Source organism: Melospiza georgiana, chromosome 3 (assembly GCF_028018845.1).
Source record: "Melospiza georgiana isolate bMelGeo1 chromosome 3, bMelGeo1.pri, whole genome shotgun sequence".
Lineage (NCBI taxonomy): Eukaryota > Metazoa > Chordata > Aves > Passeriformes > Passerellidae > Melospiza > Melospiza georgiana.
Window position 1 is genome coordinate 16,595,842 of NC_080432.1, and position 26,416 is coordinate 16,622,257.

The 26,416-nt window shown below is 41.8% G+C and overlaps 1 protein-coding gene across 3 annotated transcripts in view; it reads left to right on the plus strand.

Annotated features, from left to right (window-relative positions):
* Window positions 1–26,416, plus strand: part of TTBK1 (tau tubulin kinase 1) — a 97,350-nt gene that overhangs the window by 24,831 nt on the left and 46,103 nt on the right. For all 3 annotated transcript variants that reach the window (XM_058021314.1, XM_058021313.1, XM_058021315.1), the window contains 4 exons: window positions 10,167–10,240; window positions 13,004–13,144; window positions 14,398–14,502; window positions 26,244–26,309. In XM_058021314.1, coding sequence (XP_057877297.1) covers window positions 10,167–10,240; window positions 13,004–13,144; window positions 14,398–14,502; window positions 26,244–26,309 — 386 coding nt within the window. The remainder of the gene's footprint in view (window positions 1–10,166; window positions 10,241–13,003; window positions 13,145–14,397; window positions 14,503–26,243; window positions 26,310–26,416) is intronic.

Sequence of the window (26,416 nt, forward strand, 5' to 3'; positions counted from 1 at the left end):
GAATAAACACCCACATTTGTGTACAGGATGATGCTGGTAACTGGGGAGAGGGAGTGGTGGTGTATGGAACTAGAAAAAGCCCCTTGGCAAAGCAGTTAGTAAATATTCAAGAAAAGGACAGAAAAGACAGAAGAAGCAGAATTGGCTGTGCATCAGCTATCCTGTGTAAGAATGACACATTACTGCAGCCATGTTCTTTACAAATCAAGCTGTTCTGTGAGGAATTTAGCTTTTTTTGGTTGAAGGTTAATCCCCAAATGCTTTACTGAAATAAATGATAAAGTTAAAATAAGAAATTGGGTTGAGAGCATGGGGAATCACGTATTGTGTATGTTTTCACTGTGAGTGTTGCAATGAGGTGAGAAACATTTCAGGAAGGGAGATACTGCCTTTTCCCAACAGTTGGTGGGTAGAGTAAGTTTTTGGTATTGCCATAGGTGATACAGTCAGTTCATGGATTTCCAGATGAAAAGCAAGGGAACAATATTGTCTAAAATTCCTCTGTACTTTTCTGGTAGAATTGAAAATTACAGTCCCTCTTAAACAGTGCAACTTTATTGTTTCCTATTTAGGTGTCACACCAACCTTAAGGGACTAATGAATGAGCTGCTGCTCTTTCCAGAACTTGTGATCAGAATCTTACACGTTGCTGGAGTTCAGCAGAGTTTGGGATAGAGAAGGTTGGCCATTGGGCCATACTGCAGACCTGGTTTGGGCACAGCCTGACCCCTGAGAGCAGCAGCTCCTGATTGGTGTGGACTGCAGGCTGCTGCCAACAGTGAGGATTTCTGGGACAGTTTGTGGAATAGCCACATTTATACCAAATACCCAGATTTAATCAGGGAGCTCAGCTCCAGGTATGTCCCTCACAATGTCCTTCCTGCACCAGTCAGGTAATGAATCTTCTAGAAGAGTCCCTGAACCTTCTGATAAACACCATGTGTAGTTTTCTGCTCTGAGGGTGGCCATGTGCTGGAGCAGGTTACCCAGAGAGATGGTTGGAGATACTGAAAACCCAGCTGGATGTGAGCATGGACAACCTGCTCTAGCTGTCTCTGCTTGAGCAGGGGCATGGACTGGATGATCTCAACAGGTCCCTTCCACCACAAGTGGCTCTGAGATACTCAAGCTTGGCTGTGTGAGATCACTGCCAATCACTGCCATGTCAGCATCTCTCACCTGCTCTGTGGATTCATTTTGTTCTGCTCATACTTGATTTGAATTTTCTGGATGTACAGTGAGTTTTCTGCATCTGTTTAGATATATTAATATGTTTCCCAAAGGCAAAATTCTTTCTAACTTGCATTGTTACTTGCAAGGATCATAAGTTGTCTTCTGACCAAACTTCCAAATCTGTTCACTGTCTTGGGTCTGTGAGACACCATCAATGGTGCCCTTTTGTGCTTTGGGTGAAACACAATTGAGAAGTGAGCTTATGGAGTTTCTTGTTCCAGCAGGTGATAAGCTGAAGCTCTCAGTTTCCTGCTGTTGCACCTTTACCCAAGAAGTTTTTAGCAGCATTTGTGTTTTTTTCTTGCCTTCCATAGACTTTAGTAGTCAAAATCAAAACCTGGTCCCGCAGAGTTGCTGTAGAATATTTCCTTGTCCAGGCTGGACTTGCAGCGCTCACGACATTCTGTCTGGTGCTACTCTATCTCATTTCTAATCAATTCCAATTTCTAATCAATTCAGAGCCAATTTTAATCAGAGCACCACAAGATAGCTTTTTATTTTAATCCTTGTGGAGCAGTATTTGCCTTACATTGTCTTGTTGCTCCTAGAGAAGCTAGTAGAGAATTACACTGCTAGGGTTGAAAATCTTACCAATAACAAATTCTGAAACTGTTTCAGGGACAGTTAAGGCACATCTGCACAGTGAATTTGGGCATGGATACAGCTTCTCTGTCAGAATACCATTTGTGTGCCAAGCCCTCATTTTATTCCCTTAACCACTACTGTAAATCTATCTTTAAGTGAGGTGTGTGTGTGATTGTACCATTTGCACACAATTTTTACATAATGGGATTTTCTACTTTGCAGTCAAGCACTTTGAAACCAAGCCTAAGCTGCAGTGACAAAACTCCTCCTGCAGATTGTCTCCAGCAGAGGAACTTGCTGGTGCAGTTGGACTGCCAGTGTTTTGCTCTGTAGAGAAGCCTTTGGATCACTTTAATTTAAAAGTAAATGGAAATAAGATCTGTATGGCTAAGTGAAGGAGTAACTTGCATATCCAGAGAGCAAGGACAGCTTTGGCTGGATTTTCTGTGTTTCAGCCTCTGAAGCAATGTCTCCATTAGTGAGCAGTGGGGAGCAGCAGTTGCTCATGCCTCTACATCTCCAGCAGATATGGCTTGGGGTTTACACTATAAACTTCATGGATTTATTGGGGTTGTGCTTTGGGTTAGTTCTGATCTGCCCTCCTGTCTGAGGGTGCATTTGTTGGTTTGGCCTCTCATGTAGGATTTGGGGACTACTTGGTATGCTCCTGAAATAGAAATTCATGGTCTGTTTGCTCAGAGAAAACCTTATATGACCCAAAGCCACTCTGGGAGCACTGACACGTGGTGGCTGGGATGATTTAAGGTAGTATGGGGGCTTTCTTTAAAACCTCATTGCTTCTGTAAACCAGGACACTGAGGCTCCTGGTTTTTTGAATCATGAGGAGAAAAAAAAAAAAGTGAAAAAAGTGATGGTTTCCTATCATTGAACATATGGAAGGGAGAGTACTATCACATCTGGATGAGCAGATGTTTTTCCATCTCCTCAATGATTTTCTAATCCTTTAAAATACAAATGGACAGTGATCTGCCTGCTCTCTCTGTGATTTTTTCCCAGTGCTGTATTTGCTGTGGAGCAATATTCAGGTGGCAAAGGAGCATCAGTACTACCCAGACTCAGTTTCCTGCTGCACAAGGATCTGTCTCAAGGAGTGCAGTTTGTATATCATCTGGTCCACAGGCTCTCTAAATATGGCCACAACATTCAGTTCCCTATGCTGAGATTCTCTTTGGAGCAGCCTAGCAGGCTGTAATTTAAAATGGCCAGATTATTTTTGTGCTGAGCAATGTTTTCTGTTCATCTGCAGTGGCAATGTTGCCCTGGTGTGAGGTTACAAGGCCCTGAGTATTTGCTTTTGATCTCTCTTGGCTGCCAGATATTGCTAAGCTCCCTTCAGTGTGTTGTTTTCTTTGTAAATGCCTTCTTTTCAGTGAAACCAGTTCCATTGTGTAGGACTCTGATTAATATTATTCTGCAGTGCAGAGATCTTCTGCATATTGAGTAGTTGTGCAAGATGCAGCCTGGTCACAGGCAGTGTAGTTTTTGAATACCTGAATTTGTTACAGCAGATCCTGTACTGCTTGTTCCTTCTTTATTGCTGGGGTTGGACAGATAAGGGTTTCCTAGCACAATAATGGAAGAAGAGGAACCTTGCTTTTCTTACTTGCTGTTCCTAGGGGGTTTTGTTCTTATTACATGTGAGTTTTTTGTGTTAAAGTGCTGCCTTAATGCTCTGTGATTCAGTTTCTTTTACTTTTGCAGACACAGTTTATATGTTTCTACAATATTTTTCTAGGTGGATTTAAGCAAGCTCTCTGCAAAAACTAGAAAGCAGAGTGAATTGCCCTTGTCAGACTTGCTGTAACTTCAGCCTTTTTTCCCATCACTGCATTTTTCCACGTGGAAATGTTTTAATGAACTGGCATTTGTTGCACATGATTTTTATGCTATGGTGCCATTGGGTGGGGGAAGGTCATGGCATGGCTGAAAAAGGATTTAAACCACATTTTTTTGAGATGTTGTTGAATTTTTGCTCCAGTAGTATTGTGCCCTGATCTGTGTGGGATCTATTATCAGTACTCCTCTTCAAGTACTGATAATTTGGTTTAGGGAAACAACTGGAGGAAATTAGTTTCCTCTAGTTGGTAAATGTGCAAGGTCAGGTAGTTTTACCTTTAATTCCTCTAGTTGGTAATTTTGCAAGGTCAGGTAGTTTTACCTTTAATTGATTAGGGGACAACGACCAACCTTTTGGGTTTGTGCCCATTAGTTCATTGACTTCTTGCAGAAGCACTAGCAAGCTTAATCCAGTTGGTTAAATCCTAGCTGATTACTGTTGAGTAATGTAGTTATTTAAGCCTTACTTCCAGCAGAGAATTTGTCTCCTTTCATGTTCAAAACTCCTTTGTCCAGCTGAGCTGACAAGTCCCTGAAGTCTGGCTGGTTTGTCTGGCCAGAGATGAAATTGGTAACTGCAGAGGAAAGAAGTCAATGTGAGCCAGCTCTGCCAAGCTTAAGGCAGCATTTCCAAGTAAAATTAGATGATGAAAATAGCTCTCATTTCATTTTCTAGTCCTGATGAATCCTTCATTTCTTTACAATATTTGCACAGAAGTGAATTCAATATCCCCACAATACAAAACCTGTGATAAGCTGATAAACCAGACAGTGACAGGCAAATGAAGAAGAGGATGGTTGTAAAATGTACACTATAATATAGAGAATTGAGAAACAACTGCAGCTTTCCAAATACCAGTGAGAGCAGTTGTACAACTGCATATCCATTGCTGTGCATATCACAGAGACCCCAGCAGGGCCAAGTGCTCAAACAAGTTATGTCCTGGTTAGTGACCTAAGCACTTGGGCTTTTCCCAGTATGTGACACAGATCCAGAAGAAAATTTAGGCTCTCAGGCAGAAAAGAAATTTATCTGGTTGCTCTGGCCTTTTGTCACTGAAGTTTTGAATCCCACAGCCTCTCTGGGCCCTTGTTCCAGGGTTTCACCATCCTCATGGAGGAATAAAGAAATAGCATTTAATAGTAACTTCCCATATTGCAGCTCATGCCCAGTAGTGCCTCTCTGTGTGTCTCTCTCATGGATTAACTCTGGCTGGCACTAAGTGCCACCCAGCTGCTGACTCAGTGCCCCCATGGGATGGGGAAGAGGGCAAAAATATCAAACCCATGGGCTGAGATAAGAACAGTTTATTAATTGAAATGAGAACAATAACAGTAGCGATGAAAAGGGAGATAAGAAAATGAAAGGGAGGAATAAAACCCAAGAAGTACAAGTGATGCACCACCCTCTGAGCAATGCCCAGCACATTCCCAAGCAGTGGCTCCTGGTGAATCAGCCCCAGTTTTTATACCCAGGATGACATCCCATAGTAAGCAGGATCCCTTTGGCCCATTCAGGTCAGCTGCTCCAGCTGTGCTCGTGCAAGGCCCCAAAAAACTCTCTCAATGAAGCTTTTAACAGGGCTTATGGTTGTTCATTTAGACACACAGGAGAAACACCAACAAGATCTTCTCAAGAGGTCCAAACAACAAAATAGCTTCTCTGGTAGCTTTAGAAAATCAGAGAACTTTGGCAAAAGGCTGGGAGCAGCATTCAATCAACACAAAACACTTCTCAAAGCATTGACTTAGCCCACTCAGCTTCACAAACTTGAAGCCCATTTGATTTTAAGTTACTGAAAAGGAAGGAATTAGAAGAAGGAGAAGGACAGAAATGGTACAGAGAAGGACACATACAGCTGCCAACTCCTGGGTTCCACCAATATTCAGCTGATAGAAACACCAAGAGGAGGTCAGGACATGTTCTTGCCACATATTTGGCCTTAAATAGCTCTTGGCCTTCCTGGGCCCTTCTCCCAGGTGTGACTTCTGGTCACTTGGCCACTCAGGAGCTGGGTCAGGGGCTCCAGGGGTGGGATGTGGGGCATTTTCTCCAGTGTGACAATTGGCAGCTCTGTCAGGCTGGGGTGCTGGCTCTAGGGGTGCACTGCCAAGCCAGGGCCCAACCTGCCCTGCCTCACACACGTGCACCCTAAAATATCTTGAGACATCAACCTTTGCAGTGTCTCACAGCTCCCTCCTGGCTTCTTGTGCACCTCCTGACTGGCAGAGCAGGGGAACAATGAAAAGTCCTTGACTTAGGGTAGGAGCTAAGCAACAGCCTAAATTAAACACTCATGTGTTACCAACACTGTTCTCATCCTAAATACAACACACAGCACTGTAACAGCTACCAGGAGTAAAATGAACTCCAGCCCACACAAAACCAGGACAAGCTCTGAGGAAAGTCAGGCTCCATCTTCTTGGCACTCTTGTGTTGGACCAGCAGAGTTTCCCTTCTAGTGCCTTCCTAAAGGCTGAACAAACCCAGTTCTCTGGCACTTTCTGTTAATTTAATCTGTTACATTTTCCTTTCCTTGCCACCATCCTGGTGGCCCTGCTGAACTCGTGATGTTGGCATTGTGCAGGAGAAAATGCAAGAATTGGTGAGGTAACAGTAATAAGAGTAACAATTGCTATGAGATTTATGATAATTCATGCAGCAGAAGTTACTTCAATGTTTTGGGTGAACTGATAGGAATGAGACAGCTACTCCATGGAGGTGAATCACAGAATTTTAGCATAAAATTAAAAGATTACATTTTTTAACTTCTTTGTGGAGAAGACTGGTTACTGGTTTTCTGGTGAAAACACAGGAAATATGGAGTCTCTTATAAAAAAACCAACTTCAAGTTGCAACAATAATGTCATATATTTCTTTCTTAGTATTTATTTGATTCGTTTCATTGCTGCATTGAAAATACATTAGGGATATTTAAGAACTTAAATGAGTAGAAGATTGGAATGAATATTGGTGCCCTCCAGTTTGAAATTGATCCTTGTGAAAAAATAGACTCAAAAAAGGATCATAATTTAGGTTCTTTTAGGGGCTGTGTAATGAAAGCTTTTCATGTAATGAAAATTTTAAAGTATTCAAATGGGGACTTTAATCATATCTCTACAAGGTGATGAATATCTCTCCAAGGGTTATACATGAGAACATAATTATTGACTGTCATTTTTAAGTTTCTTCAGAAAAAGGATGGTGAAGACCATTTCAGTGACTGAAATCTTTCTTACCCCATATTATATGGGACATTATTATGTTCATTGTAGTTAAAAGACTGCAGTAGAAAGTATATTTTTGTGTGGCTGAACATTAAAATTTTGCCTTAACTAAATGCTTGTGAACAAAATAAAACACTCTGAAACTTTTCTCAAGTCAGTGCTTATGAACATTGGGCTGATGTTAGTAATTAACTGGCCAAAACTCTTCATAATCTATTGCCCTGTTTTTTGCTTTGTTTTAGTAACAAACAAAAGCAGATACAGAGCATATTTTCTATGGTATAACTTGTGACCCTCTGGAATATCTGGGTGATTGTTGAGCAGAGCAGTCTAGCAGTAAAATGGTTGTGATGCTTCCCATACCAAGTATACCTTGGGAAAAAAAAATACATTGCTCCCCTCGCTTCTTTCTTTTCCGGGTTCAAATATGCTTTGCTGCTCTCTTCTATGATCTCCATGCTCGAGGAGGGCATGTGTGAGAAGAGAGGCTATTTCCTGCTGCCTTAAAGGGAATTTATGGATGGAATGACAATTCCAGCATCCTGTCTGCACAGGAGGCAATTACACATGATTGTTCTTGTGTGCTTCACAATTCTGCTCAGCCTCAGGACTGAGCAGCAGGAATCCCAAAATCACACCTGACTGTCAGCCTCCATCTGCTGCTTCAGCATGGCATGAGCTGCTCCAGGAGAGCAAACAGTTGTAATCTGGTGCCTCCTTTAGATGAAAAATGAGTGAAAGGCTCTGGAACCCAGAGGGTTTGGTGCTGCAGGCATTCATCCCACCTGTAGGACTGGCTGGCCGTACATGCAGCGCTTCTAAATGTGGCCTGCCTTTCCTACACTCTGTTATATTCTTTTTGTTTCATGCAGAAATGGGCACAGTTTTCCTTCACCTCCTTTCTTCTGTTTTCCTGGTGTTGCTTGTGTTGCAAGGCAGTGCATGGCAGAGCTGTTCCAGGCAGAGCCTAAATTCCCAAGACCAACTGGCCGGGTTTTAAAGCCTGTTTTAGATTGGAAAGGAGGATTCAGTATAAAATCATGTCAGTTTGGGGATGCAGGTAATCAAGAACTGTCAGTCCATTGTTTTCAAAAGTTGTAGTAAGCAGAAACACGTTGTCATCCTAAACAAGCACAAGATTCTCAAAAAGAATAAAAACTAAAATGCTTTTTCTTTCTGTAAAATGTTGTGATCCAGAAAATAGTGGTGTTATGGAGGAAACAGATTTAAAAGAATTTTTAGAAATTAGCAAGGATGTGTCTTAAATCATACCACTGGACACTACCCCTCTGGTTTCACTGAAATTAGTGATTTAGATGGGCAGGTTCTCCCTTGCTTTTTAATGCTTATCTGTAGTTTTGCAGCAACAAAAAGCATGTGGTGTCCGTGCTTTGCAATTATTTAAAAAAATAAAAGCAAGTTAAAAAAAAAAATGAGTAATTTACCCTTTTCACCACACAATAGCTCTCATTGTCACTAGAAACAGTCACTGTGTTTTGGCTTTTGCCTCAATATCCATCCCCTGGTGCTCTGAAAGGCGAACAAAGGAAAGTGGGACTCTGTAAATCTGTGAATCATGGCTGGGATGAGTGTGGGCTTGCTCCTGTCCATCCTCTCTGCCCCCTGTGTGGGTGGCCAGCTTGCTGAAGCACAGGAGTGTCATGAGATCCTAGAGAAACAGAACTGATGCTTTCTGAGGTTGCCCAGATGTGTTGACTTTGTAGTGACAACTCTGGCTCTCAGGGTCCCTTCACACTAGCAGACAGTTGATGTTATTTCTACACTGCCTATTTCCATTAAGATATTTGAAAAAACTCCTTTTCATTGTCCCCTGCAGGATGGGGATGGTCACCTCACAGAGACAGGGACAAGGCAGAGGTGTTTAACACATTCTTTGCCTCTGTCTTCAACACGGCTGATGGACCAAGGGGGTCTCAGTGCCCTGAGCCTGGAGGATCTTGGCTGTGAGAATGATCAATTCCCCGTTGAGCCTGAAATTGTGCAGAGTCTGCTGCTCCAGCTGGGTCCCTACAAATCTGTGAGGCTTAAAGGAATTCAGCCAAGAATCCTCAAAGAGCTGGCTGATGTCATTGAAAAGCCTCTCTCCATGATTTTTGAGTGGTCTTGGTAATCCAGAGAGGTCCTAGCTGACTGGAAGCTGGTGAGTGTTGTCCTGATTTTCAGGAAGGGAAAGAAGGAGGACCCCAGAAACTACAGGTCTGTCAGTGTCACTTCAGTGCCTGGTGAAGTTGCTGAGCAGATGGTTCCAGGAGGCATTGAAAACCAGCTGGGGCAACCCTGGATGTACAGACTGGGGAATGAAAGCTGGAAAGCAGTGCCATGGAAAGGGGCCTGGGGATCCTGGTCCATGGCACGTTGAACATGGGTCAGCAGTGCCCTGGCAGCCAGGAGGGACAACCCTGTCCTGAGGGCATCAGGCACAGCATGGTGTCTTAGTTTGGAAAGACAGGTGTCTGCTAAGGAAGGCAGGAGCCTCCCCTGAAATGGAGAATGTAAACCCCCTCCCTCCAAATTGCTATAAATTTGAAATTAAGGGGCTCTCGGGCAAAAATATGGGAGCAGGAATAACTGTTCTTTATTAGGGATGAAAATAAAAAGATAAAATAAACAATGCAGTAAACCAACACTGACAGAGTCAGAATATGACCTGACACCCTGTGGGTCAGGGTGTTGGGAGCAATCCAATTGGAATTGTGCCTGCAGCCCTCGTGGAGTGTCAGATGTGGTTCTGTTGGAGCAGTGATCCTGTAGAAAAGGGTGTATTCTTCCTCTGAAGATCCAGTGGAAGAAGAGGCAGCTGCTGTTCCTCTGGGAAATCCAGTGGAGAAGCTGTGCTGGTGTTCCAGAATCTCCAGAATCCCCAGATTATATCTGGGTAGGAACACTTGGCTCTTCCCTCTGGGCATTTTAAAATGAAATTGCTTTTATGTTTCAGTGGAGTATTTCCATAAACATCTTTGTTTTTCAGTTGTCTCTGACTATAAAAATCAGGGTTTGCTCATGTTGAGGTAGCATTACATTAACTGTTTTAGGGTAAGCAGTGCTAGTAGGTAAGTGTGGTGGTGGTGTGTACAAGTCAGCTTGAACTGAGTAAAGTTAGTGTAATGAGCTGAGCTCAGTTTTTTATGCATAACTCCTTACCTGATACCATTTTATGGGTACCAGCCCTGAATCAGAAACCATTTCTCTAAACATGATGATCACAGGGTTGTTATCTTGTGTTCATTTCTGTTTCTTTTCAGGGAAGGATCATGTTTGCAGATTTATTGGCTGTGGAAGAAATGAAAAGTTCAATTATGTGGTCATGCAGCTTCAGGTGAGTTCTGTCCTTTGCCTCTCCTGTCTGTCCCATAGAGATGGCATCACTGGGAAGGATTTACACTGAGAGAATAAGGCCAAGCACTGGTGTAAAGACTTAGTTGTACACAGAAAGAGGGTGGAATGAAAAAGAGTGAGAAGGGCTGGTGCTGCTCTTGATATCCCTTGGGATGGCTCCAGTCGTCAAGATGTGCTAAAATATTTCATAGCTCTGCTTCTCTGTTCAAGATGGCTTTCTGTCAATTTTCTGGGGAAAGCACTTCAATTCAGAATGCTCACAGGAGCAGCCCACAGCATTGTGCAGCAGTGGCAGCTCTTTGGAACACCTCCTGCTGATCTGTGATGCAGCATTCAAAATATGCCTTGTGTCAGAGCTCAGAGTGAGCCATGGTGTCACAGCAGCAGCCCAGTTTCTCTGTGAAAGGCCGTGATCTCTGGCTCCCCTGTCTCTCCCAAGCTCAGCATTCTGCTCTGGAAGTGTTTCCTCCTGTATGAACACTGCTGATATCAAGTCAATAAGGGCAAGTACTTGGGTAGCTACCACATGGTGACTGCACTGCTGGGCAGTAGGTGAAGCAAAACAGGTACCAGCAAATCCCAGTATTTCTTTAAAATAAACTTCTGATTCTTTTGTAGTTCTGCTTTGCAAGACAGTTGTATAAAACCAGTAAACTCCTGGTGCTTGATTTTGCCTTTTATGCACCATTGGCATCCCAACTGCTGTTATGGATAAAAAAAAATCCTTTCCTTTCTAAACAACCCTGGCTACTGCTGCTGCTGCAGTGTGGGCATGAATATGATTCATGAAAGGGCTAGTCTGGAGCTCAGGGAAGAACAAGGCTTCTACCCTCCCAATCCTGTCCTTACCAAGCCTGATCAAAGAGACTTTATCTTGGAAAGAAATTTCTCTGCATGGGTTCTCTTACTTTCTAGTTTGTTCTTGACTGTGTAACCAAGCTCATAGAGTAGGCAGAGCTAAAAATAATTTCATTATTTGCAGATGAAGATGTTGATGCATGAGGCATTAGCTAGTTCTGCACCATCACTGTTCAGGCTAAAATTCTCCTTCAACTTCAAGACATGCTGAGACATGTCTTATCACGTGTTTATCACGTGTCACTCTGAATGTTTTGTACTGCAATTCTCCTTTTCAGTCACCAGGACTGAGGCTTCCACTCTCAAGCTTTGCAACTCATTGCATCTTCACTGTTCCATAATCAGCCTGACAGTGTTTATTTGGAAAATAATGCTCATTTTGTGTCTTTTCCTGGTAGCAATAGCAGCTGAGGAAACTTGTAGCGCATTTCAGCGTGCAACCTTAAAAAATGAGCCTTGCTTACCATATTATTATTGGATAAGAGAGCTGGTGTTCAAGGAGCAGCTTTACAGTGGAAAGCAAGATCTGCTGTCAGTTCAGTAACTTGGATATTTCAGAACAGCAATAACAAAGCTGTGCTGCCTCTAGTAAAGTGTCACAGAAATTCAAGAAGATAAGCACTAGAGAGGTGGTTTAGTTTGATTGTGTTCATGTTAAGGAGCAAACCTGGGTGGACTGCTGTGGCTTGGCTGTATCTATGAGCTGGCCTGTGTCAGGTGTTATTCTTCAAGGGTCCAGAGCCTTAAGTGAATCATGGCTCAAAACAATTTGGGAGACTTGTCATATGCTACATGAGCCAGCTGGCACCTTGATGTCTGTACCTAACTTGAGAACTGGAAACAAGTGGATGAAGAGATGGCATTTGGAGAGCAATCTCTGTTTTCTTCTCAGCTGTTTGGATTTTTTAATATATTTGCTGTTGGGAATTTTGCTTGAATTCATGTGGACTTGTATTACAAGCATATGTCTTCTCTAGATGCTAGATGTGTTCTGTATATGTTTTACAGAAGCAGAATCAAGAGATTCTAAAGCATAGCAATGAGCAGCATGTCCCTTAGCTTTTATTCCTTGTGAATGTTCTCTGAAACAGCAGGTTCTTGTCCCTAGTGTTTTTAATGAGTTGGTAAATGCATTAGTTCTGTGGGTTACAAGAGCACTCTGCCATGGAATACAATCATTTTAGTAGCTTCTCTTTACAAAGCTAAAGAGGTACAGACAAAACTGAGATGACAGACATCAAATAATACTGGGATTTTTTATTGCATTTACTCTGTCATTTTTCCCTTTTCTTTCCTATATTGTCTTGATTTTCATGCATAGCTGGTAGCCCTTTTGTTTTTCCTCAGAAATTTAATTAACTGGAGGTAAATTAGCAATTTGTTTTGATAGATATTAAGTCAGTGGGAAAATCCTCCTCTTCTGATTTTGGGTATGATTTTACTGATAGACAACTTTCCCCATTGTGGTGTTGCCACAACAATGCTGGCTTGAGCTTGAACCAGACCATGTGTGCTAGGAAGTTTCTGATGAAACTGCAGCACCACGACCTGCTGGAATTTGTACTGCTTAAATCTTTAGAAGGCTCAGAGAGCAGTTAGAGGTTGTGCTGAAATCAGCTTCTGTATGGTCTGGGTTTAACAGTGAGGAAATGCTGGTCTTTCCAGTCTGAGGCACTGCTGTCCATGATGTTTCTATTTACAAATAGTGACCATCACTTAAAAACTAAAATGAACTACTGGAAGATCTTACAAGAAATAAAGCAGACATGGCATGAGCTCCTCTCTGAGTAGCATGTCTGGTTTTTTGGTGTTGCATGTTAGAGCTCACAGCTGTGAAAGGCTCTGCTTTCCTGTGGTGGTTTAAGTGTTCCATTGACCATTTCAGGGCAGAAATCTTGCAGATCTCAGAAGGAGTCAGCCTCGGGGGACTTTCACACTGAGCACAACGCTGCGACTGGGCAAACAGATTCTGGAGTCAATAGAAGCCATTCACTCTGTGGGGTTCCTGCATCGAGACATCAAGCCTGTATGTTGTTTTGGAAATTTTCCTTTGGTTTTATGTCTGTCTGTTCTGCTTGAGTCAATAAAGACAGTGTGAGTATGGGCAGGTCTCAACAGATACATTTAGGCTTCCTTGCACACTTCCACTGTCTGACATGTTTGATATTTTCTATAGGTACAGAATAGTAATATTGTATTGTCCTTCCTTTAGGTGCATAGAAAACCAGCTTTTATTGGCAGAGGCTGCTCCATGGTGGGTTGGTAGCTGTCAGTCCTACTTGCACCAGTCAGGATCCCATGATGAACAACTTTTACAGAGAATGGCCCTTTGGAGCCCAGCCAATTATCTCTGTAAAAGTTGTTCAGAAAGGAAGTCTTGTTCTGTGACGCATCACTCGAATAAATGTTAATTCATGTATTTGACTTAGCTAAACCATGCTCTTAATCCTACATGAGTGATTGCCAGAAGAATTGGAGCACAGTTTCCAGTGTCAGAAACACAGTCACATTGTTGGTCATCTGCCTAGGCAAAGCACAGTAATTCCAGGTCTCATTGTAGAAGCCAGTCTTTTTCCTACAGCTCTTCACTACTTGACCTGAATGCTTGTTGCTGTGCCATACCTGTGACCAATTTCTTTCTAGCAAAGTCATTTGCTCCTTTTAAAATCAGCTGCTTTTGGCTGACTGGATTCAGCTGAAAACCAGTCACTGATGTTGGCTACAATTCCTTTAGCAGCCACCCATTATGGTAAAGGATAGAACTTTAGGATTGAGGTTAAAAAAAGGAAAAGCTCTGTTTGCTTGTTATTGGTTTATTTACTAAGAACCAAGCCTGGTGTTTTCTATATGCCTCAATGTTCAGATAGATCTTGGCAGTGCAGTAAATGGAGATCCTGGGACTTAGGGCAGAATAATTCATGCTAGCAGCTGAACTATGAACAGAAGCATTTGCCTACAAGAACTCCAGCCTGTTATGCAAATCATGGAGTTCTCACTGCAGAACTAGTGGTGTTAAATGTAGCTCTTTGTCAGAGCAGCAGAAATTTAGCTAACCTAGTGTGAATTTTAGCAATTTTGAGACTCCTCATCTGCAAAGCGAACTTCTTATCAAGGCAGTGATTCTCCAATCATGATGTTTAAGGTGCATCTTAAAATGAATCTCTATGACTCGTTTCCACCATAGGCATGTGGAGCTGCATGATGGAATTTTGCTAACAAATGGCCACTCCTACCCAAGCAGCTGGCTTCAGTTTGACTTTTCTTTCCTTCTTTGTCCAGTCCAACTTTGCCATGGGCCGGTTACCTTCGACGTACAGGAAGTGCTACATGTTAGACTTTGGGCTGGCCCGCCAGTACACCAACACTACTGGGGAAGTTCGACCAGTAAGTACATTTCAGGCAGTGTTTTTCCATTTCTGCCACTGATTAGGAATGGAAAGGTTTTGTGGTTCTGTTTGTTTTGTTGCTGTTGTGTGTGGTCGTTATATTGCGCTGCATTTTCTGCAAGGTGAGAAGCAGCAAGTGACTTCAGCTGAGTTGGGGATCTGAGAAGGGTGATAGATCTTGTCTTAAAGGTTGTGTGGCTTTTTCTTTTTTTTTTTTTTTCTGTTTTGTTTTATTTCCTTTAGGATAATCATGTTTTCCACAGGCTTGCAATACTTGCTGAGTACAATATGGACTAACAAAGAGGGTAAGCCCAGTGCTGGCCATGTAACTTTTGTAGCCCCAGGGGACTGGTCTGGTTCAGTTCTCTGTGGTCTGGTGAAACAGGTTGGTGTGTTCTTAAAGCTTTTGATGAAAAAGTATGCTAGAAGTTAAAAGCTCACCTGATCTCTGGGGCTGAGCTTACTGTGATGCTGTTCTCACCCTTCCTGGCTTTGGTTTTATGTCTACTGCCCCTATCCAGATTTCCTAGCAGGGATATTTCAGTGTGCCTGCCTGGAGGGGAGGTAAGGGCAGGGGGCTTGTGCTGTGTAATATGGGTTTTATCTTCAGTTCTTTTACCAGCATGGTGTTATCTGGGGTCACTCATAAGGATGTGTAAAGCTTCAGATATTCTAGGATCTGTCAGAGAATTCCTGTATTTATTTCAGAACACAGTGCAAGCAGAGAGTGCTGATACAATATCTCTGTTTATCATCCTAAGCTTGCAGCTTTGGATCTGCACACTTTTTCCACGTGCAAAATAATTGTTGTTCTGGAAAGTGTTGATAATGTGCTAGCTAAACACAGACACTCTGTAGTGCAGGGTATGTTTGGGGAGTGGGAAGAAAGCAAAGGCCAGTGAGCAAATTTTGTGTCTTTAGCAGATGAATATAGCTGGGGAGGTTTTTTCTTTTTTTTTTCTTCTTTCGTAAGTCTTTTCAGTTTTCTTTTTCTCTGTAGTTGGGAGCAGCTCCAAAGGTTGTGCCTGCCTCTTATTCTTAGAAAGACACATGTTATGTACTACTGGGCTTCTTTGTCAGTGCTTTTTAGTTTGAGGATAACCCTTCTCCATAATGCCCTTCAAAAAATATAGTCCCATTCCTTTCCTCTTTCTGCAGTCAGAATTGAAGTCCATTACAGCTTGAAACTGGTATTTGATTTTCTGCAAAATTCCTTCATTTCTTAATGAAATAATTCTTTGCATCTGTATTTCAAGTCCCATTATTTAAACACTGTTCTTTCTTTACAATTAAAGAAATTAATTTTTCCACATGTCTCTTCTTTTGAATCCTCTATTTTGTTCCTTTCTCACTGTAATTTAAAATTATTTCACTTTTAGTTTGCTCCTAGGCCCTGTGAAAAGTCTCCATTCATTTGGGATGTAGGAGGATCACACAGGTTGTAGTCTCATATACCTGATGTACCTGTTCTCCCACACCACACTTCAGGGAGTCAGGCTTTTTGACAGAAATGATACAGCAAAAAACCACATAAATATTCACTTCAGTGCCTTTTAACATTATGCAATAGTCACTGGGCTCTTTGGTCCTTTTGCTGCCTGATACCACTTTGAGTCCCACTTACCAGAGCAAGGCATTTGTCTGGAGAAGCACAGAGTGATTGCTGCCCAAGTAATGCACTGAGGATTAGGAAGGAGATGGATGGTATGAAGGCAAGAGAGATGAAACATTTTGTGGTGTTTTTGCATTGGGTTTTTTTTAATAAGAACTTTATCACTCGTTTCACTGAAGAGATATTATTTCAACCCAGTAAGGTAATTATTTTTTCTCCATTCTCTTTCCGTTCATTTATCCATGGAGAAGACATTTTCTGAAAAATCCTGAGCCTAGTATTTCTGTGGTTTGGTTCTGAGGTACAATACACAAGATAGGTGAGGGAAGGGGCTCACTCCCTCTTTTTGGAAGCATGTCTGGATTTTGTTTTCAGTCATATTAAATTTTTTAACAGAATTTTTCTGCTCACATAGGTTCTCTGCAGTTTCCTACAGTTTCAGAAGCATTGTCATACTTTATGAATAATACCATAAAAGTATCGCCTGTTTTCATATCCTCTGAAATTCAGAGCCACAATCTTATTATCACCTTTTCAAAAAAACCCTGAATGACTTTCTAGTAATACAGATAATGAGCCAGGTCTTTAGGATGCTGTGGGTTTGTTAGGTTTTGGGGTTTTTTTTAACTTACCTCTTGCCTCTTACTTTCTAGAGACTGATTAAAGCTTTGAAGTGGGATCATTTCAAGGGCTGTCCCAGCAGTTTTTATAAAGGGAGCTGTTACTCTGCTGAGCCTTTGATGAGTGTTATGGATTTGATCTCTTTATCTCTACAGAGGATGGATACTTGACACTTGAGCTTGATAGATCAGCATTTGTGAAGTTATGGCCCACTTGACGTAACTAAATCCAGATTTATTCTGAATCTGAATTTGTCCTGTGCTTCTAGGAAAACAAAACTGATCTCCCTTGTGTGGCATGCTAATATTAGCACAAATGCCAGTCCTTGGAGAGGAGCTGTTGTGGCACAGATTTGCTTTCACAGGAATGGTCTCACCCCTCTGCTGCTTGCCCATTGCCACATGTTACAAAGTCTGCTGGGCAACAGTCTGCAGGAACTTGAATTGCTCCATGAAGCAGAAGATGGTCGAGACCAGAAGGTGTGTAAGGAAGCATCCTGGGCTCTCTCACACCCTTGCTTTAAGTGTTGCCACAGCTGCTGCAGCTCTGTTAGTTATCAGTTTACTGTGCTGCTTATAAATGCCATAGAGGGAAAATTAAATCAAAATTTTCATGCCAAAGTTTTTGTTAAACATTAAGAACCAGCCTCACAGTTAAACTTTGATATAAAGGAAATCATGTTCTGAATTTGGCTGGTTTCAAAACTCCTTGTTTATTGCCTTTTTAGAGGACAGCTATAGTTGACACCATCAAATGAGAGAGAAACGTGTTTTGCAGTGCAACTTCTTGTAGTGTGGACCTTTTGAGAGGCTGATGTTTTTGAAAACTCAGCTGTACTGTATGGACAAGCTTGCCCTTGCCTATATGCACAAATGCTGCAGAGAAAACTGTTGGTGATGTGCTGATTTCTCTAAGAAAAGCTGTGTAGACTTTTCCTAATTAGAAAGGTAGCTATCCCAGCTAGTTACATTTCTGCTGTTTCTGTTCTTTAGGAGAGTGTCAAATTTTCATTCTGAACCATCATTATGCTTTTTAAAAATTAGTATTTTACATGTCAGATGAAACAGAATACATCTACCCAGCTCCCTGTGACCTTACCTGTAGGATATCCAGAAACATCTCCCTTAGGGCTGGAGACAGGTTACCTGAGTGCTGCAATTGTTATGGTCCATATGGAACGGGCTGATGAAAACTACAGCACCTTTTTAGTGCCTTTGTACAAATCTGGATGAGGTAACAGCTGCTGATGCATGGGATACCACCTGTCCAGTTTCAAAGAAGGTGTTGCAGATCTAAGCAGTGTTCAGAAGACAGCAATGACAAACTTGCATGAAGTGGGATTGAAAAGATTGTGATTATAACATGCACAAGAAAATAAATGAAAGGAATTTTATTAAAGTCGGTAAAATACTAGATAGTAAGTGCTTGCAGTTGCTGAGGATACCCTTCTGAGAAACAAGTCCAGTTTTTTCTTCCTGATTTTCTCCCCTTTCTTTATCCCCTCCCACCTAAAAAGTCTATTTTGTAGTGAATCCCAAGACCTTTCATAACAAATTTGATATTGCAGGATGCAGTGATCTAGTTTAAGGATTTAACTGTTATTTCCCCTAGATGCAGCCTTCTGCTGTGGTTCAGATACAGACAGGAGCAATTTTATTCACCATGGTTGTACAACTCAGCTTTGCCATGCAGCAGTATCAGTAGTCAGTGCTAAGACAACAGAACTGACTGTTGTCTGTCAGCAACTGGAGAATGAACTGAGAAAATTTTGTGTTCTTTAAATATGAAGAATGTGCACAAGTCAAATTTTTCATCTTGCATTAATTTTTATAGCAGAGAGCTGGACTAGCAGAATCTGTTTGATACGGAGAGCTGAGGCGGAGAAGAAAATGTGAACTTGAAGGGGGAAATGAACACAAACATTGTTATGCAGATGATGAACAACATATGCTTATGTAATGGAGGTGTTCTGAGTCATGAAGGTCTTCTGTGCTAATGTAGGTCAGGTTTTGGACAAGAACTCCTTGATCCTTGCTTGGCTCTGCCTGTTTTGTCACGTGCAGCACAGAAGGCATTGTGCCTGTGATACCCTGACTTCAGAAACACATTCCCTGTGCCTCCACAAATATTAATTGCAACCATTAAATGCTTTAGCAGCTTGCCCTTAATTATTTATTTGAAAATAAAGGCTATGTTTTTTTTTCCTGAAGCCTCTCTCCCGTTGCGGGATATGACAGGGGACTGTTGTGCTCAGCCAGCATTTCATTTTAGCTTAGTCAGCTGCAGCCCATTGATCAGATCCCCATCTCCTTGTGGCTCAGACTGCACTGCAGCAGTTTGCAGTGCCTTGCTGGAGAGGAGGCTGCACATGCACGAGGCACTCAGTGGGCACAGGGATGGCTGATGGTGTAGGCAGGACAGAGCGCACAGCCTGTGCAGAAGAGCCTGAGCAAGGCTGAAGAAATGTGTCAGCTAATTGAGAAAAAGGTATTTGTTTTCCAAATGTCTGGGCATGGTGTTAAAAATAAACTTTGCTGCAGTGAGTAAGGTATTAAAAGAGGAGATGATGGCATGTTTTTCTACTAAGTAGTTCCCCCCCCCCCGCTGGAAAATGAGCTATAAAGTAACACAGAGGACAGGAACTTCTACATCCCAATACCCCAGATACTCAGACAGAGAAGCCCAGTAGCTTTATACCTGCTTTGTACTTGAAATACATGTAAATCTGTAGTATTACATAAGAAATGAACATTTTGGAGTAGAATAACATTTGTGGAGCTGTATTACTATATTAGCTTGGGTAGGAACATAATTTTTGTCTCAAATTTCGTATTGTAGAAAAGTAATCACACAAGAGGCTGAAAACACAGCACAGTCACATTTGTTCAGAGATGAGGAAAAGGAGAAAGAATGGACCTAAGTCTTAGAAACACTGCACATTTAATATATAGTAGAAATGCAATTTCAATGGGAACAGGTTAGTTATAAAACAAATTATCACAAAAATTATGGTTCTCATTGTTACTTTAATTGCTGGGGTAGCAAGTTTGCACTTGAGAAGTGAGATTATGTTCTGATTTAAAATGCCACAGTTACAGAAATCCAATGCTGTTGAAATTACATGTATGGAAAGCAGACTAGGTGATGGATTTGAAACTCTCTTAGCAAGCAGGGAATCTGGTATTTTGCTACATGTGGCTGTTTCTCTGCTCTCCTCATTGTAAAGCCCAGGGTCAGCCAGGGTGACCTCAGATCATCTACATCAGGTTGGTGCTGGTTTTATTTTACACAGCAGCTGCTGAGGGGGTGAGGGAAAAGGAAGGACAACTCAGGCTCAGATTTTATGTGTACCTGCAGGGGACTGAGATCCCATTTTCCATCTCTGAGTGCTTTTACTACCAAGCTGCAGGGGGGTATACATTACATCTGAATGTGTCATTTCCTTCTGGCTGATGCTATTCCACTTGAAGCTCTGATTATTCTTCCCACTGGAAAATGGAGGGAGGAATATAAAACTCTTACTGTGGCCAGTGATGAGGGAGCAGAAGCTTTGCTCCCTAGGCGAGTGAATATTGGATTTGAGTTGGGTTGCAGGTCAGATTTCCCCTCAGTCAGGTAAGTGCTTTTGCTGCCAGGTCATACTCTTCCTCCCTCTTGGTAATAATTATTCATGTATTCCATGCCAAAGGTATCATTTCCAACCTGTGTGTTTTTAACTTGCATCTCAAGGCACCCTTAGGGATGAGAGTGTACTCTGGAAGGAGGGAGATGGGGTTTACATGTGGGCAGGTTTGAACTTCAGTGTGCTGCATCTCAGTGGTTGCCACAGCTCCCTTTTGTCTTCTTCCTTTTGATAGAAGGGAATCATCATCTCCATCTGGTTCCAGGAAAGCGTTTTGAGCTCTAAATCCCAAAGGAGATGTGACTCCAAAACATTTCCATTTCAGTAGCTCCCTTGGTCTGTTTCAGTGGATGAAAATCTTCTCTTTCTTACTTAGCACTCTGTTCTTTCTGTGGGGATATTCTGTGCTGCTTTTTGCCTTATGGGGCCTTGCATGTAAGAAACAAGTGCAGCTCTGAGGCCAAAGCTCTCTTGTTAAAAATCATGATAACTGAATAATAGGATTACAACTGAAATAAGCTTTTGACTAAAAAAAATACTCGTTTTTTGTTTTTACTGTGAGAAAGGCATTCTCATCTTCAGCACAAGTTCAAGTGCTGTAATCATGTGATGCATGCTATTTAAAAAGACAAAATACCTTGTTCTTTAATGATGTTGAATTCATTGGAAGTTTTGAACTCTCCTAAAGTAAAGTAGGATTGATGGCATTTTAACTCAACTGCTTTGTGTCTTTTGATTTGGAAAGAATAGCAGGAGACTTAAATAGCTTTCTCAAAACTAAATTTCATGCAAAATGTATGGAATTCTTAGGATTTGCACATTTTTAGGAAAAGGGAATAGTAGGACTTGAATAAGAAAGTCCATAGTGTGGATTGCTTTTGATTCCTTGATTTCTATTGGAATAAGTGTCTGTCAGTCAAGGTCTTTCCTCAGGTCACTGAATTAAGTTTTAAGGTTATATAATATATTATAATATTAATTTTTGCCTCTGATGAGGATGTCCCTCAGATTTCTCTGCTGTGCCATTCACAGATGCAATGACTGCTCATGTGACCTAAAAGCAGCCCTCCTGATTTTTCATCCTGCTCTCTCCCAAACCACCATTCTGCATCTCCCCACGGACAGTGGAGCACGGCAGCAGTCACCAGGGAAAGGGAACATGCCTCAAGTTGGCAGCTGAGAAACCTGTAAAGTTGGCAAGCCACTGTTTGTATGGAGATTGATTGTGACACAGCAAGGTAGTGGTTGCAGAAAAAAACCAAATATCTTGGGTGAGAACCCGTAACAATTCAAATAGGAAAGGAGACGTTGCTGTTGATTTTTAGAAACTTGTGTGCTAATGTTAGAACTTGCTGTGGATGAAAAGGGCAAGAGATGAGGGAGCAAATCCCCTTGAGGGCTATTAGATCAGTTTGGTTAGGGGAGGAAGGGAGGAGCACACACCAGATAATTGTAGGAAGGAAAAGCACAGTAGAAGTGTACAAGTGACCTCTGTGGTAAGGCTGTCTGCATGGCTGCTCGCAGCTTTGTTTTTCCAGTTATTAGGTGTGATGTGCAGGCAGGGGAAGGTTTTCCCTAGAGGGCCCCCTCTCACCACTTACAGAGCACTCACAAATCACACAGGCTCACCAAAGGCTTGGTGTGTTTCCTGGCTAAATGAAACTCAGCACAGGATAGGCCAACAGCCCTGGGAAGGGTGATGGGAGATGGCAACAGCTAAACAACACACAGGTTTCTGTTGGGATACAATATTGAATGTTTTTTAATTTATTTCTGTTTAATTTTTTCTCATTTTGTTGGTTTTTTTTATCATGTTTTTCTTTGGGTTTCTCTCTGTTTTACAGTTCTTTTGGGCTCTTCTTTTGAGGCTGTGTTTGATGCGTTGGCTTCCCATCCGCTGCTCGTAACCATCTCTGCTATGAGTTGTGAGTGAGCCATCACCATGCTTCTGGGTTTTCATTTTGGTTTGTGCTTTTGTTATATATGGAAGTCCAAATTACACCTGGTTTTCTTTTTTCCGTCATGATCTGTTTGTTTTTCAGCAGGATTGTGACAGCTACCTAAATGTGATGCAAAGGCCTAGAGCACTTGGGATTCTCTCTGAGGAGCTGGCAGATATTTGGGTGGTGCCAGACTGATTTTGTCAATTCTCTGGTTTCAGAGACAAAGGGAGGGGAGTTTTCTCATCTTACTTTTCTGTCTCCAGCTTCCACTAGTCATTTCTGACTCCCTGTGGACATAAAATATAATGCAGTCATTAATGATTCCACAAAATGCTGCTGTTTAAGTTAAGAAGTCAAAATGCATATAAAAGGTGTGGATTTTCTCCCCACCAGAAGAGGTGGAGAGGCATCTCCTTCATGAACCTGTCTGAAAAAGCAGAAGGTTCCTAGAGGTCACAGGAATGCTTCCTTTAGTTCAGCTAAGCTTTCTTTCACTTTTCCTTCTTACCACAACCTTTCAACACAAGTCATTTCTACCCAAGATATATCTCCAAATGCTTTCCATGATCTGTGGCATCTCCTCTCCCATTACCACCTTCTCTTCAAACTGTGCTAACTTTTTTTTTCCATGTTCTTACTGCTGAAAATCTTTTCCTGATTCCAGGAGGAATGGGTTAATATCCTAGAGCACAGCAGGCCTGCCATGGGCAAAGGTTGTGCATCTCATGAGGTTCCAGAAAGCTGGGGAGGAACCAATGGTCATGGTCATGAGAGCACCACAGTCACAAGAAACAGCAGGAGAGGAAAGTACTGGCAACCAAATACAAGCTTTTAGCAAAGCACATTCAAAATATCCAGTTTCCTTTTGCTGGTGAGGCAGAAAAGGAATAATTTTAATCTCTACGAATGAACATGGTGTGAGGAGCAGGGATTCACATTAATGAGAAAATATGGGCACTCCTCACATAAAAGGGGAGTGTGCAGGAAAGACAGACTTCATGTGAATCATGAGGGGGACACTGTTGGCACTTGAAATACGAATGATCCTGAGTGTTTAACCTGGAGAATGATGGGTGTATAACAGCACAGTTTGGAAAACACTTCCACTTCATACAGGATTTTGTTACCTACTTCTGTCTCTGTCTGTGAGGTGGTCTGCATTGCTAATGCAGTGAAAGGATCACACAGAGTGTAGGTTTTGCTCTGTGGTGGTGATCTAACACATTGTCCCAAGCTGAAACTCATTTTAAACCAAGTTTCTTACACAGTGCAGCCCTGTGTAGTAAAGTACTTTAGCTTTGTGGTACACACAATCTCAGTGAGAGAAGAGATTTGCTTTATAACATTTTTATAGTAACACTGATGTGTAAAAAAAGAATCACTTATGGTTTAAAATTGTATTTCAACTTGCTAGCTTATTATATATTCATACTTTTGGGGATTCAAATCACTTGGATTATATATGACTCCATAGTCTGAAGCTCCTGAGTGTTGCAATTTCAATTCTGTCTCAACTGTGGACTGGTCTGGACAAAAAGGATGCTGTATCCAGGCTCTTTCCCACTGCTGACCAGTGCAGTGGTGGGATGAAGTTTATTAACTGGAAGAAATGAAGTGTGTAAAGAAATCATCTGGAAAATCAATGTTTATGAATTCAGAAGAAAAGTCAATAATAGTTGGGTCTGCAGCATGTGCCACAACAAATGCTCAGGGAAGAGTTGTTTGTTTGAATGGAAAACAAGGAATCTCTACAGCCTGGGAAATGCTGGATTGCAGTGACAATTCCTTGTGACTGGCAGGACAGGCAGACATGGTTAAAAGAGGTGCAACCTTTATGAGCAAAAGATACTGTTACACAGTTAGCATCTGCCTGCTTTGTTCAAAGGACTCCAAAGGTCCTGTCAAAGCAACTGCAAAGTTTTGCCAATTGCAGTGCTCTCCCTTCCCTGAGGTTCCACGAGAGAGAGGAGAGGAGGAAAAACCCTCTGGGTTCAGGTGTGGGACTGCTGGGGAGCAGCAGGGTCATGTTGGGACACATGCAAGGTTAAAGACCTGCACCAAAAGCTGGGATTTGCTTTGCTTTGCTTCTGAGAGGTTTGCTACCAATGCTTGCAAACTGCCTGGCATTGGTTTCAGAACAGATCTAAATAAAGACTGCACAGATAGCCTGTCTGCCAGGAATAGTAAGTATTGATCTAAAACAATTTTTAGAGGCATTGCTGACATACTGAAGCCAGAACACGTGGTACTTGGTTCAGCACTTGCATGGACTGCAAAAATTGAATAATTTTTGTTCTGAAAACATTACAGGTTACATGTTAGAATTGGTCACAATATACCCTTATGGCTCATGAAAGGTACCCAAACACACAATCTTCCATTCATAATGGAAAAGAGGAATATTTTCTTTCTTTTGAAAGTGTAGAGCAAATTTATGGTGATGGCTATATTCCAGTGGCCAATATTCTGCTTTTCAGGAACTCACATCAGTGAATCCTGTGGAATTCTATTTTACAGTTGTTTGTCCTGAATTGCATAGTTCTGAGAGCAATGAGGTACATGATCACAAATATAATATCTCTACTATTACCTGCTGCTAAATAAGTGTCTTATAGCTCAAGATGCTGTAGTGCTAGATTAAATGCTGGATTAAGTGCATGGGATATGCAGATGGGGTCTCTTTGGGGAGTATTTGATTAGCACAAAAGTTGTAAGATAGAGCTTTTTTTTGCTTACAGTCATTATAACTTAAGAGCTGTACAGGTGTGGGTATGTTACATGGTGTTGGTGAACTTGTTAAAAAAGCATTTGAAATTTTATTCTTTCTGAGAATATTGAAATTCAGAGCAACTTCATGTACCCCGAAGGAAGCAACTGAATTGTACATATTTAAAGTGACAGAAGGGTGCCCTAGAATAAAAGTACAGAGTTTTAGGCCTGGTTTTGGAAGTACAGGCACAGCTGAAAGAACAAACCTGAATCCACTGACCTCTGTGGGACAAGTTACTCAATTAACTTGTTATTAATATGTTCAATTTGGAGTAGGAAATTCATTTTGAATATGTTCACCTCTTTGCTCAAGCCTTATGATGGAGAAGTCTGAACCTGGTTTACTGCAAGAATTTTGAAACCACTGCTGTTAAGTCTCGTTAACTCTGGTGCTTCTAGTTCAACTAAGAGAATTTGGTGGATGTCATTATTTAAATGCAAGTTTTTTCAGAATGACATCTGCATAAGTGAACTCACATGGTCTAATGTTCTTGTGGAGGCAGCAGTAGAAAGAGTTGGAACAGTTGCTCAGCCCCCAAAGCAGAGAAAGCCTCCAGATGGGACAAATAAGTCACAGGAGGACTGCCTTTCCACACCCACTGTATCAAGACTTTAGTTCCCAAGGACATGAAATAGAGAATCAGGGAAAGAGAAAATAAAGATAGGATACACTGGGAAGAATCTGGAAAAAAGCAAGAACTCTGAAAGTCAGAGAATTTGTTGAAGTCTTCCAGAAGATGCTTACAGCAGTGGTCATCTGTCAGAGTAGGTGATTCTCATTTCCATCCTGACCAGGCCATCCTCAGGCTCTGCTTAGCTCATGTTACTCATGACTCAGTTTTGCACTTCTTTACTAGCTTTTCCCTTGACCTGCAGTTTAAAAAGGAAAATCTGACCTTGGTTTATGTTCTTCTCTCTATGCCTGGACTGTTACTGTTCTAACACAGCACTGTAACCACCTTGCCTTCTCTGTAGGGCAAGCTTTCCTCGATACGCAGAATCGGAGAGAGCGCTCTCTGTGTAGCTGCTAGAGCACAAGAAGGCACTAAGAGCCTCCTATTCCTTGGGTGCATCCCAAATAGCAATTTAGACAAGGAGTTCTCAGCAGTTGGCTGCACAGGGGATGCAGTCATCCACTCTGTTCCTGAGACATTTCTCTTGCCTCCCTCCAGCCTCGCAACGTTGCCGGTTTCCGAGGAACCGTCCGCTATGCCTCCGTGAATGCACACAAAAACAGGGTGAGTGTTTTGGAGCTATAAGGAGTTACCAGTAAGATAATTCCCCCTCTGAGACCTGTTTTCAGAAGTAAAAGGAGCAAGAGGGTGAGAGTTCTGGTTTGTTATCT